Here is a 27,821-nt window from a genome sequence, read left to right as displayed (position 1 = left end):
CAGCATGACCACAGCACTGCTGTATTGTGAGCAGTCCTGAGTCTTGGGGCCATTTCTGTCTGTTTCCCACTGTATCCTCAGGGTATGCTTAAAAGCAGCCACCTAGATGTTTGTTTGATGAACCATGGCATTCTCTTTTACCCAGAGCCTGAGACACAGTGCTCCTGATACTTATTCTCTTTATAGGAAGCACTGTAGATTCTGTGCTGCTGGTCACACTGCCTCTAATGCAGTTCAAGGTGGTAAAGACCCAACCCCCCTCAAAAGAAAAAAATAAATACTTCTAATTTATTTTTTAAATGGATAATTGGCATGTATTATAGCTTGGTATAAAAGGATTTTATGAATTATTTAATTAAATGTGGGCCTTTTAATTATTTGGATAAATTCAACTCCACATAGGTCTTGATATCTAAGCATACAAACTGCTTACTTCTTAGCTTGCATTCTCCAAACAGTTATATCTTGAATTTTTGTTTACGTTTTCTCTACTTTTCAACCCACTTAAACTTGCCTTACACAAAAGTAAACATATGAGATAAATTTGATCAAAAAAGAAAAAAAGAAAAAGAATCTGACCTTGAGCCCTTTAGTTTACAGGTAAGCTTCCAAAGATGCAGAAATGTAAGTTTCCAAAATGTTTCTATTTATTACCTGATTTTTTTTTGCTTGTTTTCCTAGACTTGTTAACCACATAGATATACTCCTAGGGTAAACTTTCAGCACTGTGTAGTTCTACATGCTAAAGTAAAGAAAAATGGAAGATAAAATTAAGTGGTTTTCAAGATTTAGCAAAATTTTAAGGTGAAAGTATGCACATACATGTGTGTGTGTGAATTAATAGCATATATATGCCCACTTCATCTTCTCTACCATTTTATTTCTTTTTACCTGGACCCTTAAAAATGATAGTTGCAGGAATCTTCAATGTTTCCAATTGTACTACTATACTGGTAGACAAACAAAAAAAAAAAAAATGGAAAAACGTTTGCATCAGTAGGAAGATACTGAGCTCCAAAGAGAAAACATGATACCCATCTTGCAGTAATTAAGTATGTGTCCTCCTTAATGACAGACCTCTCTGAAAAACTAGAAGCTGTCCTACAAGGTAGTAAGTAGATGTCTTTGAAGAAGCAATAACTTTGTTTCATTGTTACTCCAAAAACTTTCATTCCATTTAGAATCCCACAATCCAAATAAATATAAAAAGATATCTGATATTTTGTGAAAATTGTTCTTTGCTAGTGTGGGATCAACATGAGGGTTAAGAGCTTATCATGAGCAAATACCATCATCACTGAATATTTATGAAGCACTTGCAATGTATACAGAATGGTGCTAGTTTGAGAGCTAGCAGTTTAATAAGAGACTGCCTCTACATTCAAGTGAATCTCATTAGCAGAATAATTCAAGTTTGAGAGGGGCAAACACTCAAAATATGTGCCATTCTGATTAATGGTTAGTGGTGAGAAGAATGCTAATATTTGAAACTATAATAGTAATACGGCCTTTGTTGAAATAGGCCTATGGATACAATAAATGTATTGACAAAGAGTGACAAGGAATAATGTATATGTTAGGAAAGTTCAATGGATTTACTTTTGCCATTTACTGTAATTTTCCCCAAATATGTCACTACATTTATTATAGGAAGGGGCATAAAACTGAAACTGGCTCATCAGTATTCCTGAAATAAATGGAAAATTCTAAAGTAGTACTATAGCAATTGTCAGTAAAGTCCATAATTTAGGATGAAGCCTGATAATTCCAAAAGTTAGTAGGGCTTTAAGTTGCCTCTCTGAAAATATTTCAGCTTGCTCAGTGACCTGATAAGTTAATTTCCTGGAAAGGGCATAATTATTCACCATTGAGTTTTCAGATGTTCACCAGGGCACAGGTCTCCACTGCATACTTATTTGACACTGTTAGCTTTGATTTTGAGATCAAACGCAGAATTCTGAACCTAAAGTTGTTAAATATGGGGTCTTGACTGAGCTCATTCATTCATCTTCTATCAGCTACAAGTTAGTCTGTGCCTCTATTGATTATAGATGGCTTTGTCTGGGATAACTGAGGTGACTCAACTCTACCTCGCATATCTTATCCTCCAGCAAGCTAGGTGAGGCCTGTCCTTTTCATGGTGAAATATGCAATCATATAAGCATTTTGGAAGCCTCTATTTGTGTCACATATGTCAATATCCCATTGACCCAAGAGCAGGCCACATGACCCAGAGTAAGAATGCCTACACAGATCAAAGGGCCCTGTAAATTTATACGGGGAAGAAATTGAAGTACCGTATTTTTCGGACCATAAGGCGCACCGGACCATAAGACGCACCAGTTTTTAGAGAAGGGAAATGAAGAAAAAAAGATTCTGAAACAAATAGTGTCCTAAAATATTTTATGTGCATTAAAACCCAACATCACAGTCATAAACACATGTAATCAACCCTGTAAAGTAAACAGCAGCATTTAGAACCATTTTAGAGCCGGGCAAGCACACAGAGACCACACAGAGCCGGGCAAGTAAAAAAACTTTTTTTTAAAAGTATATGTGTAGGCTATATTTGGACCATAAGACGCAGGGACTTTTTCCCCCCACTTCTGGGGGGAAAAAAGTGTGTCTTATGGTCCGAAAAATACGGTAGGTAAGAAAAATCAGGGTCATTAATAAATTCAATCAACCACAATGTATAATTCACCTAAATACAATGTGCAGAAATCTGAAACAAGGAAAGGAAAGGAGCTTAAAAAGAGACACTGCATTTCTATCTTCATGTTAAAAGAGCTTCTCATTATCCATTTTCTTCTCCCCATAAATTTTAAGCAAACCAATGCGAAAGTATTTTACTAAAGTAAGCAGAAAGTAAGCATACTCGAACCATAACAAAACCTTAATCTATAGCAATAGATACAAAGTTGGTATTCACCACCATCACTCTGTAACAGAGAGCTGTCCAAAGCCTACATGAATGCAACAAACAGAGGCTCAGCAAATAAAAAAGCATGTCACATTACTTCCCTGGGGGAAAGGGTTCTTTCTGAAACCAAATGTGTCATGATTTATTTTTATCTCATACAAAATAATTTTTTTCACTACAGAATTATATGTAGTAAATGATGTATAAAGATATAATATAAAGGTACAGAGAACACTTTCCCTGTCACTATAGAATTCTGTCCATGGGACAAACTACAAATATCACAACAATGAGTAAGCAAACAAATTTGTCTTTGAGAAGCAGAGTCTAATAAAGACAGTGTCTCTACAAACAAAGTTAAATATCATTATCCAAGTGACTCAAGACCCTACAGGAATGATAGTTGAGCTGGAAAGAGGAATTTGGTCTGAATTCACCACGTTAATTTTCTTCATTCAGAAAAATTACTAGATAATTGCTACTATGTTTTCCAACTTAGGCAGCATTGGAAAGCAAAAACATAGGGTTAAAGAGAAATAGGAAGAGTTTGGGCTGCTCCAAGTCCATGCCTCACATCCACAATCCTGCAGGCAGGCAGGAGGAAAATAACATGCTTGTCACCGGAAAGTATGCACAGTTACTCAGAACTTAATCTCCAAGTCACACTTGGCCGTGACAGAGGCTGGGAAACGTGGTCTACGTTCTGAACAGCTGATGCTTGGATAAAATTTGGTAGCTCTATAACCAACAGAAGGAGAAAATGAGCAGGAGGAATGTGGGGGATGAGTGGCAGCTCCTTCACAGCAGGGATCTCTTCCAAAGGCTCTTCATGCTGGGCTGGAGAGTTAGTTCTTAAGCACATCCCTGCTTAGTTATTCTCAGAAGTTATTCTCATCAACCCTAATGACCAAATCAAGAGTTGAACCAGTTTCTTGCCTCCACTTTATCCTTTCTACATTCTCTGAGCTCCCAACACCATCAAGTGATGGGAACACTGTCACAGAGGAAAACAGAGACTCAGAGAGGAGCCTCCAAGTTTGTCACAGTTCCCACTGTTAACATGAGTTGAATGAAATACAGCTTAATGATTCAGACAACCCTGGACTTAGGAATTTCACAACCTAAAGTTGGAGTCGACAGCTGGTGAGGAAAAACATCACTACCTGTGACAGTTCAGGAGATTAAGCTCTATAAGTTATAAAACAATGCATTCAGCCCAGCCAGCATGGCTCAGTGGTTGAGTGTTGAGCTATGAATCTGGAGGTCACGGTTTGATTCCCAGTCAGGGCACATGCCTGGTTTGTGGGCTTGATCCCCAGTATGGGCCATGCAGGAGGCAGCCAATCAATGATTCTCTCATCATTGATGTTCCTCTCTCTCTCCCTCTCCCTCTCCCTTCCTCTCTGAAATCAATAAAAATATATTTTTTTAAAAGAAACAATTCATTCAGATGAAAGCATCCTCATATCACTCTATGACCACTTCCAGAGCCTCTTCCTCCTTTTTTCCTCAGAATGGCTAAGGCTTTTGGCAGAAGAGATGGGCAATATAAAACTTGGGATGGGGACTGTGGAATGCGAGAGGAGGGGTTACTGTTGCATCACTTGCTGGCCACTGAACGCACAAACTTCTTCCAAAAATCCATTTCATTTGACACCAAAACTTCCAACTGAAGGCAAATGATGTGGTTTACTTAACACTCTGTTCACCCTGCCTCACATTCTTGTTCTTACCCAACTCACTAGAAAACAGTGAAATAATAAGGTCCTATTCGATAACCTAGTAATCCTAATGCTTAGAGAGGAAGTTAACAACAAGTTTAGGTTGACATATTCTTAGCAGGTACTATTTGGTAGTTTGTATTATTTATAATCCCCCCCCCCAATATAAAAGGAACAAGAAAATATGCTTTCCAACTTCACAGCAATAAGAAATACCTAAGTTTTCACATTTCTTCCTAGCTTAAATTTAATTCTCCCCATGCACATAAACCAGTAAGGACACCCATGAATATAACTTTTACCAAATATGGAGTGCCAATGAATGGGCTCTGGGGCTCTTGTGCTAGGAGTCCATACATTTGAGGGGACAGCCATGCATGACCCATCGGACTTGAGGTGGTTGGCGAGAATGATAACCGCCCGCGCTGTTCTCTGCTTTTCTCTCCGCCCAGCTGTGAAGTTCGGGAGGATGTCCAAAAAGCAGAGGGACAGCCTGTACGCCGAGGTGCAGAAGCACCAGCAGCGGCTGCAGGAGCAGCGGCAGCAGCAGAGCGGGGAGGCGGAAGCCCTGGCCAGGGTGTACGGCAGCAGCATCAGCAACAGCCTCAGCAGCCTGAACAACGAGGCCGGCGGCACTTACGCCAATGGACATGTCATTGACCTGCCCAAATCCGAGGGCTATTACAGCGTGGATTCTGGCCAGCCATCCCCCGATCAGTCAGGACTGGACATGACTGGGATCAAACAGATAAAGCAAGAACCCATCTATGACCTCACGTCCGTATCCAACTTGTTTACCTATAGCTCTTTCAACAACGGGCAGTTAGCACCAGGGATAACTATGACTGAAATCGGTAAGTGGAAGTCTTCCCCCCTTGTTTTTAGAAATTCTGCTTTGACAGTGCCTTGGTCCTATGTCAAGGGTCATTTTCTCAGTTTGTTGAATTACTTGCACTCATGGCTTCTAGGGAGAAAAGTTATTGGTTTTAAAATATTTCCTAATAACTGTCGCTGTTGCCTTATCCCATAAAAATGTGTCCCAAGCAAAGGAAGAAATTATATATATAGAAAGATGTTATCTGTAAAGAACAGATGCTATCTGTTATACATAGAAATTTGGGTTTGTCACTGAAAGAATAATATGATTGTTATAAACTGGAAAATTTCAGCAAGGGGCTATTCCACGTGAAATAATGCAGGAGGCAGCTGATCGGTGTTTCTCTCTTATCGTTGTTCCTGACTATCCTTCTCCCTTTCTCTCTGTAAAAAATCAATATAATCTATTTTAAAAATTAAAAAAAAAAGAACCAGGACACCTGCATTTCAACCCCGACTCTGTGGCTTAGTATTTGAGCTGGAGCAAGTTTTTAAATCTCAGTTTACTCGTCTTTCCACCTCCCCCCCATCTTTAAAAAAGAGAAAAGCACTAATTCGTAGAACACATGGTGGTTGTAAGAATTACCTGAGTTAATATTGTAAAAGAGAACAATGTTTGGAACTCAGCAAATGCCTAATAACTCAGCACTGATAGTGCTGTATGCCACGTGCTCAGGCACCTTCTCTGTCTGCACTGTGAGTAGGAGCCTAAAGCCTACGAGTATTTTCACTAAAGTTGATGTGAACACATAATGAAGTACATGCCATATGTATCTTGGCTACTTCCACCATCTGGTGGAGGGAGGAGCAATGTGACACAGTTATAAAACCCGGGACATTCTTTCTCTCTTTTAGCAATTCAGGATGTGACAGTGAGTAAAGAAGTTGTTGACAAAATATCTGAAATGGCTCACACTGAGAGACGTAGAAAACTGAACATCAGCTATAATACAAAATATTAGTTATTATTGCCATCCTTAACCTTGCTTTTTAACTCTGTCACAGGCACTTTGCATCCATTTCATTTTCGTAAGCATCTTATAAGTACAAATATTATTCCCATTTTACAGATGAGGAAATAGAGGTTTAAGGACATCTGATTTTCCCAGATTCCATTAGTTACTAAGTGATGGAGCCAGTTTCTACCATAGGCAGTCTGATTCCAGAGCTCTTTTTCTTATCCATTACTCTGCTACCTGTTGTGGGTTTAATATTCACACACTGCATTGTCAACAAATAGGGACAGTCTTTTTAAGTGAAGTCACTTAATCTCAAGAGAGCATGTTGTTATGGAAGAGAGAGAGAGAGAGAAGTCAGAACCATTTTTCACTTTTATCCTACTTAATATCTAAGTGCAAGAGTCTGCTATAGATTTGGAGCACATGTTCAAAACCAAATGAAACAAAACTCACAATTCTTGGGCAGCATTCTTTCCCATCCCCAGAAAATAAAGTCTTATAAGAATTCAAAAGTCATAGTTTTCTTATAATCTAGACTCACTAGAAGTATAGCAAAAGAAATACAGCCAAAACCATCAGGCCCAGGTCACTAGAGGGGTCACTTTTCCTCTCTGGCCTTCAGTTTATTATTCTCGGAGCTGCTGCCTTTGGACTAGATAATCTCAAAATCCATCCAGATGTTTTCCATAGAAAGTGATACCCAAAATGGGCTGGCATATATCTTTTAATTACTTCAAGATACCATTAGTCTTTAGAATAGCTCTAGATATTCTCAAACTTTGGAGACCTCTTTCATCAGACATTTTGGGGCGCGATTATATTGTCTTGCTAGTGCTCCCGTATTTAGCAGGCTCTTACACCTAAATATTGACTCGATTCACATGTATTTAAAACAGCAATGCCATCTAGTGGACACAAACTCCTTCAATGGGTGTAGGCACCTATATGACAAGCCACAGTGATTGGACATGCTATTCTTTCCTGCACCGTGCAAAAAAACTGCCACTTGTTTCACTAAAACCTGAGTCCATAACAGCATCGGTGAGAAGGCGCCAGAGGTACAGCATTGGTGGTTAAGAACTCTGATTCTGGAGTCAGATTGCCTGAGTTCAGAGCCCGGTGGGCCTTTTCCCGTATGCATTGCTAACCTCTGGGTCTCAGGTGTAAACTTGGGAAAATAATAGTCCCTACCTGTGTGTGTTGATTAATTATTTGTAAGTTCTTAAGACAATCTGTCATGCATAAGCCTTATTATTATTAATATAATTGATATTATAAGTTATTAATTTCATTATTACTCAATAACATTACTAGTTATTACAGGTCATATAATTACTTTTCATTGAGCACCTGCACTTGCTGAGCAATGTCCTTTATTTAATTCTCATAACAATCCTATTATGCCTGTTATATACGTATTTGTATGTCCATTTTACAGATGAAAAATTGAGACTCAGAAGTCACAAAATTTGTCAAAATCAAAGTAAGCACATAAGCACATACCATTATTTTAATCATCATACTACTAGTATATATTTATCCCATCAACAAAGGGAGCCCCTCAAGCTAACTGGCATTCCCACCGAAAACCATGTTTGTGGTGTTTGTTGCCTACCTGATGACCTTCTAGGTGCTACAAAGGGGCTCACAGTGTGAACATGCTGATATTTTGACTTGACTTGATTAATGAGCATCTGTATAATCGGGCTAGTGACAAGCTGTCAGGGAGAGAACCCTGTGTAGACAAAATACAAAATCAAATTTTAGCCCCATTGCACTATGTGAATTCGAGGCTGTATCACACTAAAGAATTTTTTACATCACTCCTGGCGATAAGAAATCCTGATGTGCTTCCTCGGGTTTCTGAAAGAGCAATGAAATGTGTACAACCAGGACATTATTCTGATACTGGGTCATCTTAAAAACAGTTGTTTCTAAAAAACCAGTTTTTTATTATTATTATTCCATGGAGATTATAATTTTACAATTTGAAAAATTTTAAATTAAAACATAAAACAACTATATAAGCAATAGTATGAAGATCCTAAAAAATTAGTCATATGAATGTTATCAGAGTCAAGAATATTCCCCCAGGAAAACCAGACTTGTCTTTCTAAAAGTGCAGCAAAGAAACTACACACTTGTGAGGGTAAGGAACCTAATAATAGTATTTTATATAGAGAGAAAAGGCTTTTATGCATGGTAGTCAATTTGAGCCTCTCACTAGTACCTTACGTTGGGCAGAGAACCCCATGGTGCAGATGAAGAAATTAAGGTTCAGAAACAGTCAGTGATTCTTCTAGACCACATAGTAGGTGGTGAAGCCTAAATTCTAAGGTGGGGTTACTCTACTACCAGGCATTCCTTCAAAAGCATATTTTTGAAATGTGCCAAACACTCAAGGCAAGCACCCATGGTTCCTGACCTCACTGTCTAGGACCCAGACATGAAAATAAATAATTGCAATTCAGTATCATATAATATAAGTCCTGGGCATGATACAAACTCTCCGATGAGGGGGGTGGATGCTATTGCTTACTCTGAGCCACATCACTTATTTAGAACTAGAGGCCCAATGCACAAAGATTCGTGCAAAAATAGGCCTTCCTTCCCCTGACCAGAATGACAACTGGTCTAATTAGCATATTATACTTTTATCATTATAGATTGCTTTAATCTGTCTATGCATATTTGTATGTATATTAGATAAACTAGAAGCCCAGTGCACAAAATTCGTGCACGGGAAGGGGTGTGTCCCTCAGCCCAGCCTGCACCCTCTCCAATCTGGGACCTCTAGAAGGATGTCCGACTGTCCCTACCAGTCATATATCCCTCTCACAATCCAGGACTGCTGGCTCCTAACTGCTTGCCTGCCTGCCTTCCTGATTGCCTCTAACTGCTTCTGCCTGCCAGCCTGATCACCCGCTAACCACTCCCCTGCCACCTGATTGATGTCTAACTGCTCCCCTGCTGGCTTGTTTGCTCCCAACTTCCCTTCTCTGCCAACTTGATCACCCTCAACTGTCCTCCCTGGCAGGCCTTGTCCCTTCCAACTTCCCTTCCCTGCTGGCCATCTTGTCCACATGGGGACAGCCATCTTTGACCACATGGGGGCAGCCATCTTATATGTTGGAGTGATGGTCAATCTGCACATTACTCTTTTATTGGATAGGATATGCATTTCTCTGTCTATACATATTTAACTACTCATTCAGAAACAGCTCAGATAATAGAATTTAACTCTAACTATGTACTTCCTATGTCCTCTGATCACACTTGTATCAAACATAAATAGGCATTTGATTTAGGAACAACTCCCTGTATAGTCATTAAAATGAATGAACATAGACTAAACTGTGAGAAAAATCATTAAGCAGTGTGGGGAAAGGAAAATCTGGTGTCTTTAGTTCTTCCTTTCTTGCTTTGAAGGATGACATCTTGTGAACTGCCACAGTCATCTAACCCCCTCCCACCCTCAGCCCAACCAACCCCTGCGGGCAGCTAAGGAAAAGAACATCGAAATGGAGAGTCCTGATTGCATATAGGAGCCTCATGAACTTGTTCCAAATTAGTTTAGCTTTCCGAGGCTCAGTCTCTTCATCCTCTAAATGACTTTGAAGGATTATTGTTCTCCGAAGTCCTGGTGGAAGTTTTGGCCATATGAACAAATATTCCCTTTGTTCCAGCCACTTTCCAAGGAGAAAGACAGAGTGGTGGAGAGGAGATTTGCAGGCAGCCAGGAAATTCTGAATAAGGCTAAAGCACTCGCTATGGCAGTAGGCAACCACACCTCCCTCCCAAGGGGCAGGACCACATTTGGCACTTTCCATGGGGCTGTAAAACCCTGTCACGTACGCAGTTAATAACCACAATCAAACCAGAATTGTGCACCAGACTCTTCTCTCCAACCACCCTCCTGAAAACAAATAAACAAAACAAGATATCTGGAATCAAGGACAATCAGAGGCAGCTGATGGTGAGGGTGATGGCCAATCCCAAAACACCCCAAGTTCATGTATAATCAGTATAAAGAATGAGCTGCAATACAGATATACAGCTTCAAGGCAAATCCCCCTGTCCTCTCTGGCACACTCCAACCTTATTACCTTCCTGTACCCCTTTTAAGAGAAAATGGGAAACTATAAAATGAAGATACATCTTTACTACTAAAGACCAGCCTTAGCCCCAGACTTACATGGGTCATCTTGGTCACTAAAGAGGGACTTGCTTGACTTCTCTGAAATTTTGGCACCACTTTGTTCTTTGCCACCCAAATAATATCTCTCCAGTACCTTGCCTTCTATCTAAGAATTCCCTGAGGACAGGGACTGAGCTGATCAACTTGATTTGTCACCTGTTCATGGCCATGAATTATTCTAGAGCATCCCAAGATAAAGAACCCTATAGTTCTTTGCTAGGGTCATTCAAGTCCATATTTTTCTAGATATATTTTAATAACCTCCCAAAGATAATCTAAAAAATCACCTAACAATATGCTATAATAACCCTATTTTCATGCTCATGTCATTACCCACAAATGGAGTAAAGGGCACTTTGTGACCAGCAAGGCTCTAAACAAATATAAAGTTGTGATACACAGATACTAGTACATGCTAATTCAAGTGCTTACATACCTGCTTATAGTACTTGTATACATATTAGCCATTACATGCTTGGACCTCTGATAATACAGGTTCCCTAATGTGCTAGCATTCACTAGATTAGGTAAATCTTCTAAATCACCTTTTCTATTTTATGTCCATTGGTTGTACTTATATGCATGTATACAAGTCCTTCGGTTGATCTATAATTGTGCAAATTTGATCATCAGTGGACTTCCTCTAGAGATACTAGTTTGGAATTAAATTTTTGCTCAGAATTCAGAATGTCGTAAGAATTCTAAAATCCACCTACCTGGGGGCTTGGTGGGGGGAGGGAAGGAAAGCTCTTGAGAAGCTATTGGAAAACCAATTCCATTTTATACACTCAATTTCAAGAGCCAGAGTAGATATGAAATACTCTGCAGTAAGGAGGAGGAAAGCAGATTTCATGAGGTTCTGTCTGTGACTTATCGAGGGAGGGAATGTTTATGCTTATAAGGCAGCTTCTGAAACAGCCCCCACTGTTAAATAGCACTTCAACTCATTGCAAACTTTGAAACTGGTCTCGGGAAAAGCTCTGAGTTGCTTTTCCACTGTTAGGTTGGATATGGCCTTAGCCTCAGTGTCAAGCACTATTTGGGGAAGAGCTGGCTAGGGTTAAAATACCATAGAGGCCATGGAATACAGAAATGTCAAGTGATGACCAGGTTTCTGGAATAATAGTATGGTGTTACTAGCTTAGTATACAACTGATTTTCAGGCTCTCTCTACCAACCAGTACAAGATTTATTTATATGATGGTTACAAAATTGGGGAAACCTCTTGGAATGTTCCTAACTAGAAAGACTTTGGGTTTACTTATTGTATTTTGTTTTTATTTTAGGTTAAAAAGGTTTCTTTAAAAATATACCTTCAATACTGAGGAGAAAGAATTTACTATTTAAGTTTGAACCATTTTATACAGTCTATTATAGAACTGCTATTTGGTTTTCAGATAGGTTTATTCTAGGACAGTGTTGTGCTAGATTATTTAGAAAATGCTTATTTTAAGACATTAGTTGATTAAATGTATTATTTAAGATAATAAAGTTTTAATTTTATTTTAGATCAAATGTTAGAAACTGTAAAATTTACCTCCAAATATTTCCTCTGAATTAGTTCTTTCCAAAGGTCAGAAATATATTGACTAAATTTTCAAAGAGGAGGAGCTGCTTGTGTTTAAATTAACAGTCAATCCATATGTCAACAAAATCCAAATAGTAAAGGTCAATCCTAATGATGGCCCTGAGCAATTTTCATAATTAGCTTTTCATCCTCTGTGACTCATTAGTTGTGCTTCGGGAAGTGTGTGGAGGCAGTTTTTGAAAGTGGGCTCTGGGTTATATTCTTTTTATTTGCTCTATCAAGATTCAAGTGCTTTTAGGACTGTGAGTTGTACTCTCAACTCACTCTGCAACTGTAAGACCTCTCCTCTAAGAATCAAAACAGGGAAATCCCTGGGAAGACCCTCCCACTCAAGTTGCCATGCTTCATAGAGCCCTTAGAAAATATCTCTGCTGCCAAATCCTCTGTAGAAGGAAAATCAAATCCAGAGGAACTAAGACTTTAAGATGTTAGGTGGCTTTCCAAAGGGTTCAAGTAAAAGTCTGAATGGGGGCATATTGGCTTCCTCATCCTCGCCAATCTAGGACATTGAAGTAAGCTAATTTTGATACAATAACTTGCAATAGAATTTGTATGAAAAGAAGACCAGAAGCTACCCTAATTCATTGGTGAGAGAGTTAGTGGTTGGACCATGAAACTGAGCCACAAATGAGTTATAGGTAATTTTTGTCCCCAACTCTTTCTTAAAAGAGTTTGAGGAACTTAAATGCTTTAAAAAAAACTACTTTTTTATTGAAGATGTAGATTACTAAGAGATGGCTGTTTTAAGCTTAAATTGTATTCTTATGCTGACAGCACAATTCTATTTGTGCTAAACAACTAATGATCTCTAAATAGAGATTAGAAAATCAGAAAGGTCTTGAAATTGACATTGTCCTTTCTGACATTGTCGCCTATTGCACTGTAACCAGTAGACTTGTTCTACTAAATAATAGAAAACTTACAAAACTAGTGGTCTATTGTCAAAAAGACAAAATGCACACTTGGTTAAGTGGTTCACCTTTCAACCAGTTGTTATAGTTACTGCCTCAGAGCGTGGATTCTGAGGAATCTTGATATTCTGAAAACCTAATGCAAGCACTTAAAACTTGCCTTAAGCAAGTCCGTAGAGATATCCTGGCATTAATTTAAAACGAATCCCCTAAGAATTCCACTTTCACACTAGTAGTATAAACTAAACAGAGAATTGAGCGGTTCTCTAGATCCTTAAGGCAAGTGAAAAATTAAAAATTCATTAATCATTTTGATTGAGGCTGAGGTATAATATTTTAGGAAGAATACTTCCAAGTTTTAAAAAAAAAAACTCTTTGGGGAGAAAAATGAACAGGGGAGAAACCATCATTTCTCGTTTTAAAAAATCAGGGAAATAAAAGAGGGGGAGGAAAAAGAATTGGGAAGTTCAATGCAACCCCCTCTAATACTATCTATAGCCTTGAGTCTCAGCTTTCTCACCTACAGTTGGGCCTTGGGTGCCCTTGGTAATAACACTAAAAGCAGCAGTTTTTAAAGATACATTCAATTTTCCCCCACTCCCAAGATGTGGAATTCTAATGCAATCACCCTCACAGTCCGGGGCTGTCTGAGACACTGTAGCCTTTGGGAGCACCTTTTGCTGAAATGTCTAGTGAGAGCTAAAATAAGCCCTTTGGTGGAAAAACCCGCTGAGTGGTTAAAATCAGAGCTGCAGAAGGTCACTTGCTATTTTAGTAGTAGCAAGCTGGTCCTCATTTTGTAACATTACAGTTATAAACAAGAAGTTGTCACCTTGCTTGTCAGTTTACTTATTTCTCACGGAAATAAGCAGATGTCGCCTCTTTTCCTACGTGGAATTAGGTAACATTGATGGCTTGTTTCCAAACTTTGCTTTACTGTTTGGATCAAGAAGTGTGTGTGTGTGTGTGTGTGTGTGTGTGTGTGGTATTCATATATATATATATATATATATATATATATACATATATATATATATATATGCATTACACACACACACACACACATATATATATATATGCAATACACACACACATAATTTTTCAAAATATAATTTTTCCACTGTCTAATGTGATTCACCTTTAAAACTCCATTTACCAGCGTGAACTTTATCATATGCATCTCAACTATCTGTAAATGCCTTAAGGGAGATTTCCTTCCTACTTATTTCAATAGATCGCAATGAAGATTGATGAGGACTGGGCAGGGATGTGGAAGTCCATAGAAAAGAACCCAACTAGCTTCAGGAATTAAGATACAGTCCATTTGGAAATAGACAAAGGAAATTAGTTTCAGCCCCAGGGTCCTATGATTTATGCACACACTATTGAAAATTACCACTAATTTTATTCCATTTTCCCTTCAAAATTTTATTTCTCTCTTTTTAGAATTGCCCATATTATAACTGTATTTAAGATTAACCCTAAATGGGTTTAAGATTACATTTCTGGAAGAGAGACAATTTTAATAATATTTTAAAATATTTTTATCAAAATTGATAAAGCATCACAGGGTTGTAAAGTACATATATGAAATATAGTCAATAACATTATAATAATTATGTATGCTGTCAGGTGGGTACTAGAAATACCAGGAGGAACACTTTGTAAGGTATATGACTGTCTACCCACTATGTTGTACACCTAAAACTAGTACAAAATAATATTGTACTATATCAATTATTTTTAAATCTCTTCATTGGGATACAAAAAACTATATATATATTTAATCTGTGTAATTTAATGAATTTGGTGATAAATACCCATGAAGCCAGCACCACCATCTCTGCCATAAACATACCCCTGTATCAATTATTTTAAAGGTTTCTGGGACGATTCTTTCCCTTGAATCCCACATTATCATTTCTATTTCATAAAGAGAGTAATTTAATACATGAAGTTACAATTGTTATTAATTGGTTATAAGTCTTGAGTTCCAATATGCCTTCCTTCAAGAAAAGCATCAGGGTCAAAGTCTAAAAAAAAAAGCAATTTTATATTTTAAAATTTGTACACATCTATCGATATATGGGGAAATAGAAGAGAAAATGAAAAGAAGCCATTCTTGATGGAATTAACAAAATAGAAAATAGGGATCGTGGACTTAATATTAACCTGCAATTACACACCCAATTTTCCCTTCCAGCATTAATATTTACATTTTACCCATCATGATTGAAAGAAGTGACTGGACTGAGCATGTCAAACTATTTTTCTCAGTCCTTGATATCATTGTATTAATTATCAAAGCAGCCCACATACTCTGAGTTGGACAAATCTCTGTATACAGAATATTAACTGCTAAGAAGAATTTAACTGCATTTTATTTTCTACTTAAGAAATCTCCAGCCTCATCCCTGGTTTTAGAAAGGGCAGAGTGTAGGGTCCGTGGGCATCGCCTCTGCAGGTGGTAGGATTTCCCATCCGTCAGTCATGTGGCCATGTTCCTGTCAGACCCATTACCCCAGCACAGTCCGTGCTGACTCCAACATGTGCCTCCTGCAGCCCAAGTCAAAGAATCCGACAAAAACTGGGCTCTGAGCACGACTGCAATCCAAGTCGGGGAAACGGATGAAGGGGATGTGATTGCCCAGAAAGATTCCACATCCTCTGCTCTTTTACCGCAGTCTCTTTGTCTGGACTGTCTCATGTGGTTGGTCCCTGGAGACGGTAGCGTTTACTATTACCTTTTCTATTTTTCCAGGCAAGGACTCTTAAAAGTTCCTCTGGCTCCCAGCAGGAACTTTGCATACTGTATTCATTGTCTTTCCCTTTGTCCCTTCTTTTTTAATCTTTCTCCCCTTTTCACCACCTCAGACTCTCTAGTTCAAGCAAACTGTCTTTTCAGTTGTGCATCTTTCTAATGGACGGAGTGAACCCTTGGGCCTTGCTCCTATGGGACCAAGTTTAGCTTTACTTTGTGGTTTATTGGCCTGAACTTTGAGAGGGTCAGGTTGGGTTTTTGCACGTGGCTCACCTTTGCACTGCAGACTTGTGGAAGGAAGTAGAGGGGGGCTGCCTTGCAACTGTGTCTGAGCTTTCATTGATAGTTACAAGTCTTATGTCAAAAAGAGATTTGCCTTTTATTTCTCCCCACAAGAGTATGGGAAATAATGATGCATGTATAATGTTTGTCCTCAGAGCCATTGCGAATGCTTCTGTTTTAAAACCATTAAATGGAGGCTCAATCTAAGCTTTCTAAAATCCTTTGGGGGGTGGGGGGGAAAAGCAGAAAATGGGAGGATGAGGGATGGAAGATGGATAGGCAGATGGATGAACATTTTCAACACTATTTTACTGACTCAACATTGGCTGAACACCTACTATGTAAATGTTCTCTCCTTCACTTTTCTGTCTTGAATCTAGCCCCTCCATTGTATCTCTGTCATTCTTTCCTAGTCCGGAACCCCCTCACATCTTGCCTGAATTTTCACAACCACCTGATGAATCTCACATACTCTCTAATGCCATCCCTTCTTTGCCATGACCAGGACCACCTTTCTATCACAAAACCCACATCACTCTCCTGCTTCACAGCTTCCACAAACTCCCAGACGCCTACAAGATAAAATCCAAATTCCTTTCTCAGCTCCTCAGTTTCTAGTCACAATTTCCATCCCTAGTCTCATTACCTCCTTATCTCCGCCATGCACTCTATGCTGCAAACACTACAGAATTCTTGCTGGAAAAGACAGACTCAATTTCAAAACACTATTTGCTAGCCCTGTAAAAATGGCTCAAAAGTCACTCACCCTGAACCTTATATTTTTCCACAGTAAAAGAGAAATTGATTCTAAAAGGTAAGAGTTGTGCCCCCACTGCGCAGCTCAGTGACTGAGCTTAGAGCTATGAACCAGGAGGTCATGTTTCGATTCCAGTCTGGGCACATGCCCGAGATGTGGGCTTGATCCCCAGAGGGGGCCATGCAGGAGGCAGACTATCAATGATTCTCTCTCATCATTGATGTCTCTATCTCTCATTGCCCCTCCCTTCTTCTCTGAAATTAAAAAAACAAAACAACAACAACAACAAAAACACATGTAAGTTTTTAAATAAAAGGTAAGGGTTGTAAAAATGTAAAATATAATGTTAGAAATTATCAAGTCAGTTTTTCTGTCTGTGTCTTTGTAATGTCATTCCCTCTACCTGAGGTTCATCTTTCGCTTCTTCACGTAACAGACAAACTCTTACTCAGACCCAGAGCAACCAGCATCTTCTCCACGGTTGTTTTTCTGTCTCCCCTGATTGAGTTAGACACTTTCTTCTTAAGGCTCCCACAATAACTCAGGACACTCATTACATAATGATATGATATGATAATATTGTAAAATTCTAAAAATAACGTATTTTTAAAAATCTGTACCTTAACCTGGCTTATGATAGTTTCTCAAAAAGTACCTGTTGAATGAATATATGAAGGCACTACGCTGGGCTCTGCAGTCTAGTTCTTTAAGAGCTCATAAGCTTGAAGGACAGGGAACAAACAGAATCTACACAAATAACCACAATGTATGTCTGCCTAGATTAAGGGTTTAATTGGAGGTAGAATCAAAGTGCAATGGTAGCTGTACGAGGACACAGAGAAGCAGGAAATCTTAACCAGAAAGGGACATCTGAGCTGAGTCCTAAAGCATGCATCTGGATTTAACTTCCAATTTTGCTTAACCTGCCCATCTGTTTATTAGGTCCATTCCTCCTCATACACCATAAAACCCTAAGCTTCGGTGGTATAAGACTAAATAATTCTAAAACTTTGGCCAACAATTCCCAGAATGTTTTTCACAATGCAATTTTGAGCAGCAATTTAATTTTGCTTATTAACCCTGAAGCCTGTAAATTTTAGCTAACAAATCAGCATATCTTTGAAGTTGAAAACAAACTATGCCAAGAATATAAAGGTTTGAAAACTAAAGAGCTATTAAAAAAAAAATCTATGTTTTCATTATATACCTGCTGAGTTATAGACACGGTTTTTTTTAGACTCTAAGTAATTAAACTGCCCAAGTGAAATTGAAAAATGATGAACCATGACATAACAATCTATTTTAATATGATGTATAGAGTTGCTCCTGCCCTTTTTTATAATATAGGAAGAAATTCAATAAAATTTTGAATATAGGATTTTTAAAGAAAGTATAAGATACTAAGTAGTGAAAGTCTAAAAAAGGCTGAATCTGTTAGAGCATAACTATAATCATAAGTTAGCATTCGTACGGTAGTATTTTCTACATCTAGCACTTTATAATTCTGATTGAAAAAATCTAGTAAATATTGAAACATCCTCCTTTAGTGCAACAGTGGTTCCAAAACTAAATTTTTCTGCTGCTTCCATTGTAGTCACACTGCTTGCTTTCCTGATACAAACTATATAAAATGTCCTAAGAATGGTAATTTACTTATTCAGTGTTTGTAATGTTCCAGGCAATGGGCTATATTATTTTTTTTTTAATTTGGGAAATTCATTAGGAGTTTCTCTCTCCATCACTAAAACGCTATTTCACACCATATATACCAAAAGCTTAGTAAGGCCAAAGAAGTTACCTAAGTACTGCTTTGAGAGTTATCTTGGAAAAAAATTTTAAATGGCTATTTAGAAAAACGAACTGTCATAGAAGAAATTACAATTGAAATGGCACACCCTGAAATGCAAGAAAAATTCCATTTCTGTATGAGCCAAGAACAGTCAACAAGCTGAAAACCAGTTATCTTCATTCTGCTCACACCCCAAATACAGAATTCTCATGTAATTTGGACAGTATTCTGAGATATTGCCTTGTTCATGTGTTCCAACAGCAGATGGAATTACCAGCTCTGTCCAACCTCAGGGGTTTGATAACAGGTTTTAAAGGAGATCTCTTCTGTCTGGTTTGTTCACTCAAATTTCATATCTCCAAACCCCAAATCATCAGTATTTAAAATACAATACCAACTACAACTCACTTTGGATAAATGGTCCCAAAGACTGATTAAGTTTGTTACTACCTTTTTTATGAATATAGTTATTTTATCTTTTTTTAACTCTCTTAAAGAAACATTTCATCATATTATATAAAAAATTAGAAAGAATATAATGCCCCCATGACCCAATGTCAATAATTATCAACACATGAATCCTGTTATTCCATCTATAACACCTCTCCTGTTATAAATTATGTAAGAAATCTACATGGTTCCAAACTCAAATCCACAAAAATAATGTCATCAGAGAAGTCTAGCTTCTATCCCCATCCCTTTACTCCAGTGTTTCCCAAACTTTTGACATATGTGTACCCCTTCTATAATTTTCGTAACGCTGAGTACCCCTTGTACTCATGAGAATGTAGAATTAGGTGCAGCTAAGCACGGTGCAGTGCATATCCCCACCAAACTCCGGTGCAACACGTACCCCCACCAAACTCTTCCCGTACCCCTGGGGATACATGTACCACACTTTCGGAAACACTGCTTCTCCTTCCTCCATAGAAAACTATTTTATATGATTGTTTAATCCTCTCCTTTTTAAAATATGAGCAAATATATTTATTAATTACCTCTTTTCTGAGCTAAACAATGAGAGGTCCACGATTTTCAAAATATTTTAAAGTATATGGAGTGTAAATGGACTGTTAGTGGAATTTTAAGCCTAAAGCAAGAGGCATAGTAATTTGAATTTATTCTTTAAATAACTGATTATTTGAACACTTTACAACTTGTAAGACCCAGGTGTGTGATCAATCAGAGAAGGAAAAGGCAGCACACTTTAATTAAAAGGCTGAAAATTAAAAATAGGCAATAAAGAGATTGTCTGCAATTTTTTAAATAGACAGTAGTGTTAAAAACACTCTCATACAATTGGAGTACCTCCCAAAGGCATTCCAATTGTCAACGCATTAAGAACAGGTTCCTTTGAGCAGAGTGGAATTTCATTTACGAACCCTCAAATCAACTGATATCCTTTCTCATAGATCGAATTGCACAGAACATCATTAAGTCCCACTTGGAGACATGTCAATACACCATGGAGGAGCTACACCAGCTGGCGTGGCAGACCCACACCTATGAAGAAATTAAAGCGTATCAAAGCAAGGTACTCCTGTAGTTTCTCTATTTCTGGCTTTCTCAACTTCACAAGTAGACATTTTGGGCTAGACAGTTCTTTGCTGTGGGGACTGTCCTGTGCATTGCAGGACATTTAGCAGCATCCCTAATCTCTCCCCACAGGGCACCCCCTCACACACAAGTATGACAATCAAAATGTCTTTGAGATTGAGACCCTCAATTATAAGATCTACCAATAAATGAAATTTTAATTAAATGTATAAATCTTCCTGTTTCTAAATGTTTGACTATAACATATATTGGAGCAATGAAATCTTATCACTTTTATATAAATAGAAAGACAAAAGTGTAGTTATGCTCAATGAAAACCAGAATTAACACAGTCAGATTTATGCTTCCCATTCCAAAGTAAATAACCCAGAGATCAAAATACATTTCTGGGATTCTATATTACTTGAGAGGGCAATTTGATTTGATATCTTTTCCCTTAAAATTAATTTTATACCCAAAAAAACTGCTGTAAGTTCTGGGGAAAGAACACAAAAATCAAGATTACAAGTTTAGTATCCATCAGGTATACATGAAAATAAGGCTTTTATAACTTTATAAAAGTCTGTGGGTGAAATTGGTATTCCTCAGTGCAAGAGTTTGGTTTTACAAAATGGACTAAGTGCTTGAGTTTATTTAGGTGAGGTGATGGAGGACAAAGAGGGGAAAGGATAAAGAAACTATAAATAACTATCTTTACATGCTGACAATGTTCCCATGATTCAAGGCTCAGTACTTTGATAACTGTGGCATATCAAGGTTTCAAACAGGTCAAAATAATATCTTAGAAAATATTGCCCACCTCTTTTAAAGGAATCCGGTAAATCTCCCCCACCCCCTTGGTCCCTAAGTGACAGATAAGCATAGTCGGGCAACCCTGAGTATTTCACTGACTCTCCCAGTTGCCCTTTATTGCACGTGCATTCTGTCTTTTCTCTCTTGAAGTCCAGGGAAGCACTATGGCAGCAATGTGCCATCCAGATCACTCACGCCATCCAGTACGTGGTAGAGTTTGCAAAGCGGATAACGGGCTTCATGGAACTCTGTCAAAATGATCAGATCCTACTTCTGAAGTCAGGTAAGCAAGGCAGAGATGGGGTGGGCCTATTTTAGACCAGGATGTGGTCGACCCCAAGCTCAGTGTTGGTTCTAGAAAATCCTCCTTCCAACATATACCTCAGTTTTACCACCTACACTGTCAGCCAACTCCCAAAGGAAACTCTCAGCAATAAAAATGCCCTGATACTCACTCAGTTCCCCCTTTGAAGTCAAATACAATTTTGCTTATTGAAAGTAGAGCTATTAATTGCAAAGGTTGAGATACCCAGCTTGACAGGCAGTGCAAGTAATTAGTGTGTCAAGGTGGCTGAATTGCTGAGCTGGCTCTAAAATGTTCTATTTGCCTTCTGCTGGGGGGATGTCGGAGGGCGGGGGGGACCCAGGCTAGCTGAGTTCTGCCTCTGTGGTCATTTCCAATCATTTTAATGAGGATAGCCTGCAGCCAGAATACATGGGGAGAATTTCCACGTGCTCTCATCATTCCCTCCTCCTTCTTTCACTGACTCTGACACACACACAATGAGGAGGTAGCTTAAGAAACTGCACATGATTGACTTTGCAGATACTATTACCCAAACAGGAAAAAAATTATTTGTCTTTCTTGGCCCTATTTGAAAATAGAAGATAAGAACCACCATGGTATATAAATTTATATTCATGGTCTCTAGACCATATTAATAATAATGTACTCTTATATTTATAACTAGAGGCCTGGTGTACAAAATTTATGCACAAGGGGAGGAAAGAAGGGTCCCTCAGTCTGACCTGTACTCTCTCCAATCTGGGAGCTAGTTGGACATCCCTCTCACAAACATAGACTTCTGGCTCCTAACTGCTCACCTGCCTGCCTACCCTAACCATCCTGCCTACCTGCCTGATCCCCCTAACTGCCCTCCCCTACCGGCCTGGTCACCCCTATAAACTTTTTTTTTAACCTTATCCCCTTCACACACAATTGCATTTGACTTCCTCATTGGCTTCTCCCTCTCACACAATTTCTCTCTCTCTTTTATATAACACTTTTTCCTATTGACTCATCATTTATAAACTTTTTTTTCCTCCTTATTGCCTACTTCTATGCTATCATCCTTCTTCCCATCATTCTCCTGCCCTCCCTCCCCACATTCCTTCTTTCCTTTATCTTTACACTTGCCCTCCTCCCCTTTTCCTTCTTTCCCATCTTAATTTTTTCTTCACTTCCTCCCTTGGACCTGCTTTGCTTTCTCCCCCATTTCTTCCTTCTTCCCATTATCTTTTTAAGCTCTACCGGCTTCCCTTTAAAACTTTTCTTCCCTCTCTCTTTCTGTTATCCTTCCTTTCCCATACATTCTTCTCTACTTACTTCCACTGTTTTAATATCTACCTATCTACCTGCCGAATTATTCGCTATATTTATCTTTTTTTCTTTTCTGACTCCTACTTTTAAAAATCTGTCCCTAGTACATAACTATACTTGACTTTCATTATAGCTCCAACAGTTCACTCACACATCCTCTTTCCTTCTTTAACTCTGCTCTCTACTGACTTTTTTAATAAAGTTCTTCCCTCCTTCCCTTCTTAAAGCTTCTGTTCAGGGGGGCATTAACCCCAGCCCAGGGCTCAGCCCCAGCCAGGTGTTTGCTGCCTGCCCCCCACTTCCCCAGCCTCCCCACTGCTGTTCTGAACCCATTCCCTGCCTGGGTCACTAGCCCAGCGAGGGTGGCCGAGGCCCGTGGGGCCCGGGTGCTGCTGCCAGGAAGCAGGAGGAACTCCACCCAGAAGGCCTCAGACCATCCACCACTCCATCCCGAACCTATGGGTGCCTCCCCACCAACAGCCTGTGTCAGGGGCCACCGCCCTCCTCCCGTGTCTGGGCAGGGTGCCCCACTCTGTGCCACCTGCACCCCACCCCTCGCTGGGTGCCCCTGCTCCATCCCACCTCCGCGGTCACCACCTCTCCCCAGTGCAGCCCTGCATTTCCTTCTCTTTTCCATTCCTGCGTCTTTTTCTTGTTCCCTTTCTGTATTTCTGTTTCTCCTCTCTGGCTGTCTGCATGCAAGCCTGCCTTCCTCTCCCTCTTCTTTCTTATCCCCTCCTGTCATATCCTATCCTACACCGGGCCTTGCAGCTGCCTGAGCAGAGGGCAGGGACACAGCCTGCTGATCCGGTTGTGATGTGACGCTGTAATGGACAATTTGCATATTCCTCTATTATAGGGGTGTCGAACTCAATCAGAGAAGGGGCCAAAATCTAAAATCCAGCCTAAATCGCGGGCCGAATGGTTTACTGAACAGTCATAAACTGTCATTGTGATGGAAACGCAGCGGAGTGCAGTGATGACAGCGCGGTGCGGGCCACATTGCAAGGCCTGGCGGGACGGATTTGGCCCGCGGGCCTTGTGTTTGACACATGTGCTCTATTATTACATAGGACAGCATACATATATGTGTTTATGCTTACCTATGACATCTTATTTAATCTTATGAGGTCAGTATTATTTCCATTTTATAGAAGAGGAAGTGAAGGTTTATAGAAGTGGAGGCTCAATGTGACTCAAGTGTTCAATATCGCAAAACCAATATACAGCAAAGCTGGCATTTGAATTTAGAATGCACATAAAATTCTAAGTTGCTGCTTCTTTACCAAATGGTACAGATTGATGTAAATCTTGGCTCAAACATTAACTTGATTACCCTATTGCTGTGTAAAAACAACCCCAAAACTAGTTCAAAGGACAAACATCATTTATTTGGCTCTCCCAAAGCTATAATTTGAGCAAGGCTCAGCAGGGATGGCTTGTCCTGCTCACTGAGGCAACTTGATGGGGGGCAGTGAGGGAATCCATTTTCAGATTGGCTAACTCACATGGCTGGCAATTTGTGCTGGTTGACAGCCCAGAATTCAACCAAGGCTCTGGGCTGGGCGCCCCAGTTCTTATCCACGCAAGCCTTTCCACAGACTGCTTGGACTTGCTCACAGCATGGTTACTAGGTTCCATAAGCTAGCATTCCAAGAGAACAAGGCAGAAGTACCTAGCATTTCTCTGACTTAGCTTCAGAAAGCAGTACTGGAGTCAGTCATGAAGGCCCAACTGGGTTCAAGGGAAGGAGACACAGGTTCTACAACTTGATGGGGAAGCGGTAAGGTTCTAGAAAAGCATGTGAAATGGAAGATACTTTCATGACTTTCTTTGAAAAATAAAATTCACCACAGTTGATATGTGACCTTGAGGTAACCTCTCTAGATGAAAGCTTCCTTGTTTGTAAAGTAAAGAGACTGGCTAGAAAGAACAGATTTTAAAGCTGGAATTGCATGAGCAGTGTCAGAGGAGCTTACTGACTGAGTCATGGGTGTCATCTGAGGCCCATGAAATCAGAATCTCCTAGAGGGGAATCCAATCCATTGTATTTTTTAGAAAGTCTCAGATATAACTGGTCCATGGACTGACATTTGTGAACCATTGGACCGTATAATTTTTATCATCTCTGCCTGCATCAAAATGTTGATTTTAATATAAAAGGCGGAGTACTTAACCTCTTTGAGTCTCCTGTAACTTATCCATAGAAACAAGCTAATAAAACTTACTCTAGCCCTATCCAATTTGGCTCAGTGGATAGAGCTTCGGCCTGTGGAACCAAGGGTTCTGGGTTCAATTCCGGTTAAGAGCACAACCAAGGGTTTCATACCTAGGTTGCAGGCTCCCCCGCAACCCAGGCCCAGGTCAGGGCATGTGCAGGATGTGTTTCTCTCACATCGATGTTGTCCTCTATCTTTCCCGATGTTTCTCTCCACCTTTCCTACTCTCATCCACTCTCTCTAAAAGATCATTGGGAAAAAGATACTCGGGTGAGGATTAACAACAACAACAAAATTATTTTAAAACTTACCTGACATGGTATTATAAGGGACAAATAAAATAACGAATGCTCCACATTGTAGATATTCAATAAATGGGACCTATTGTTTTTGTTAGAAAATCATTGCTTCGATTAACATTTGCAAAACCCCTCTTACAAGCAAGCCCCCTATTCCAGGTGACAGCAAAGAGAAATCAGCAGAACGAAAGGAACAGAACACAGGCATAGATACAAGGCAGCTGCATAAGAAAGGCACCATGGGTGCCCTTGGGTACACCACTGGGAGTGGCCAAATCACCCATATGGTCCCTCATGCAAATTTGTGGCTTCTGAGTCTGGCTGTCACCTTCCAAGGTCTATGGGGCAAAATCCCATTTCTCCCAAATGTGGAGAAACTGCAGCAATATAGTTCCTCAGGAGACCAATAAATCTCCAGGTAGGGGGGTGAAGGGGGCGCTAAAGGTAGTAAACTAACTCACTCAATAAATATGTATTAAGCAACTATTATGTGCCAGAGATTTTTTAGGTCATGGAAATATACGAGTGAATAAAATACCGCTGCCTATGGCTACAGACAAGGGTCCTGTCCTCATTGGGCTGGCTAACAGTGACGTCAGAGAAATTCGAGGTCCCTCAAGGTTGAACAAGGTCCCTCGTGTTGGGATGTTCCCAAACCTTTGATCTGTGGTTGTTCAGACTCATTCCTTCTATAGCCCATTTATCTCTGGAGAGAGAAGATATTCAGCATTTTGCCAAAACTTATTTGACCAAAGAAACCCTCATTTCCAAGAACATCATATATAACAGTGCCCCAAGCAACATAATGAGGGAGTCCCTGCTCAGAGTCATCATGTGCTAAAATATACATGGAGTATGCAAAAACGGAAGCAGACAGCTAGTTTTCCCAAATATCAAAACTGGTACAAAAGTTAACAGCCTCGGCTTGCCTGCCGCAAAGCCCCTTTCCAGGTCACTTACCATCACTTGTGAATTCAAGAATTGAAACCAACTTCAATATTAGTCCAAAAATAGAAATATAGCTGTAAAAAATGTTGTTTCTCCCCTCCATCTCAGCCACCTTTTAAGTGTATTTTATCTTTAATTCCTCACATAGTGCCAAGAGAGCTATATTTCAAAAATAGGTATTTTTTTACTTGGGAAGGAATCTTGAAGGATTTCTGTATCTGTATCTATGTCTTACGTGTTTTAAAGTTTTTGAAAAGTCTCTTGACCTATATGCAGTAACAACCACTTTATGACTATATATATTATACATAGTTGTTTTTTCTCATAGGTTGCTTGGAAGTGGTTTTAGTGAGAATGTGCCGTGCCTTCAACCCATTAAACAACACTGTTCTGTTTGAAGGAAAATATGGAGGAATGCAAATGTTCAAAGCCTTAGGTAAGTTTACCTTTGATATGACACAATTTTATTATCTACCAACCATTTCTCTACTAAGCTTGCAGTTGGTAAATAAAATACTGTCTTTAATGTGAACTAGTATCCCACTTTCTTTTTTAAAAAATATATTTTTACTGATTTCAGAGAAGAAGGGAGAGGGAGAGAGAGATAGAAACATCAATGATGAGAGTCAATCATTGATCGGCTGTCTGCCCCACACTAGGGATCACAACTAGGGAATATGGCCTGACCTGAAATCAAACTGAGACCTCCAGGTTCATAGGTCAATGCTCAACAACTGAGCCACACTGGCTGGCCATAGTATCTCCTTTCTGATAAGTGTTGGACTAGGTGAGCCTCCAATGTTTTATTTAACTCTTGAGATCTTATAAGTATGCATCCAAATATGAAAGGAAGGAAAAAACCATGGATCTATTGAGACTGACCAGGACTCATTCAGAAATCAATAAAAGATCTGGACTGTATTATAGGTCATTCTTTATAGAATCAGCCTTTCTTTTACCTTCAGCTTACTGCTTCACAAGTATATTATGAAGACCACTGTAGATCCATGGGTGACCTCTTATATTTTAATGTAGTCATAATCATTAATTAAGATACTTAAGAGAGGAGCTCCTTCATTTGTTTCTCACTCTGAGAAGTAACACTCATCCTGTTAATTTATGAAGTCTGGGACCACAGGTAGAGTGGGTATCAACCTGCCCAAAATGACCCCCCGACCAGGCTCATGAGAGGGCAAGATCAGAGTCAGCCCCTGGAATTCTGTGTATCATCCAGTCATCAGTGCACAGTATGTATAAGAAGAACATTAGCAAAGATGGGCTATTGCCAGGAAAGGTTAAATGATTGACAGAACCATTTGTTCCACATCCTGCCCACGGACATCCAAGAAGGCCACTGCCCTTTGACCTGTTGTGCTGTTAGCTGATACACGTCCATATCATCTCAAAGGCTAGATTTTCAAGAAAGGAGGAAAAGCCTTGGCAAGCAACTTGGGGATATTTCCATCTTCATGAAATAAACATTTACCCAGGATCAGTGTAGGGATGAAGCATTATTTTGCCAAAATTCACAATGGCCAACCAACTGACCTGCAAATCATTCATTAGAAGATAAAAAAAAAGGGGGGGGGGGGGAGGAATGCTTACTCCTCAATCAAATTTCCAGGGAAGTTTCCAAATTGA

The 27,821-nt window shown here is 39.4% G+C and overlaps 1 protein-coding gene across 2 annotated transcripts in view; it reads left to right on the top strand.

Moving 5' to 3' along the window:
- RORB (RAR related orphan receptor B) overlaps positions 1-27,821 on the top strand; it is a 167,715-nt gene that overhangs the window by 122,473 nt on the left and 17,421 nt on the right. For both annotated transcript variants that reach the window (XM_036433791.2, XM_036433790.2), the window contains exons 4-7: positions 5,097-5,498; positions 20,178-20,299; positions 21,265-21,397; positions 26,509-26,616. In XM_036433791.2, coding sequence (XP_036289684.1) covers positions 5,097-5,498; positions 20,178-20,299; positions 21,265-21,397; positions 26,509-26,616 — 765 coding nt within the window. The remainder of the gene's footprint in view (positions 1-5,096; positions 5,499-20,177; positions 20,300-21,264; positions 21,398-26,508; positions 26,617-27,821) is intronic.

The sequence above is a fragment of the Pipistrellus kuhlii genome, unplaced genomic scaffold (genome assembly GCF_014108245.1).
Source record: "Pipistrellus kuhlii isolate mPipKuh1 unplaced genomic scaffold, mPipKuh1.p scaffold_m20_p_12, whole genome shotgun sequence".
Classification (NCBI taxonomy): domain Eukaryota; kingdom Metazoa; phylum Chordata; class Mammalia; order Chiroptera; family Vespertilionidae; genus Pipistrellus; species Pipistrellus kuhlii.
Note: the sequence above shows the minus strand (reverse complement) of the source record. Positions and strands in the feature narration are given on the sequence as shown.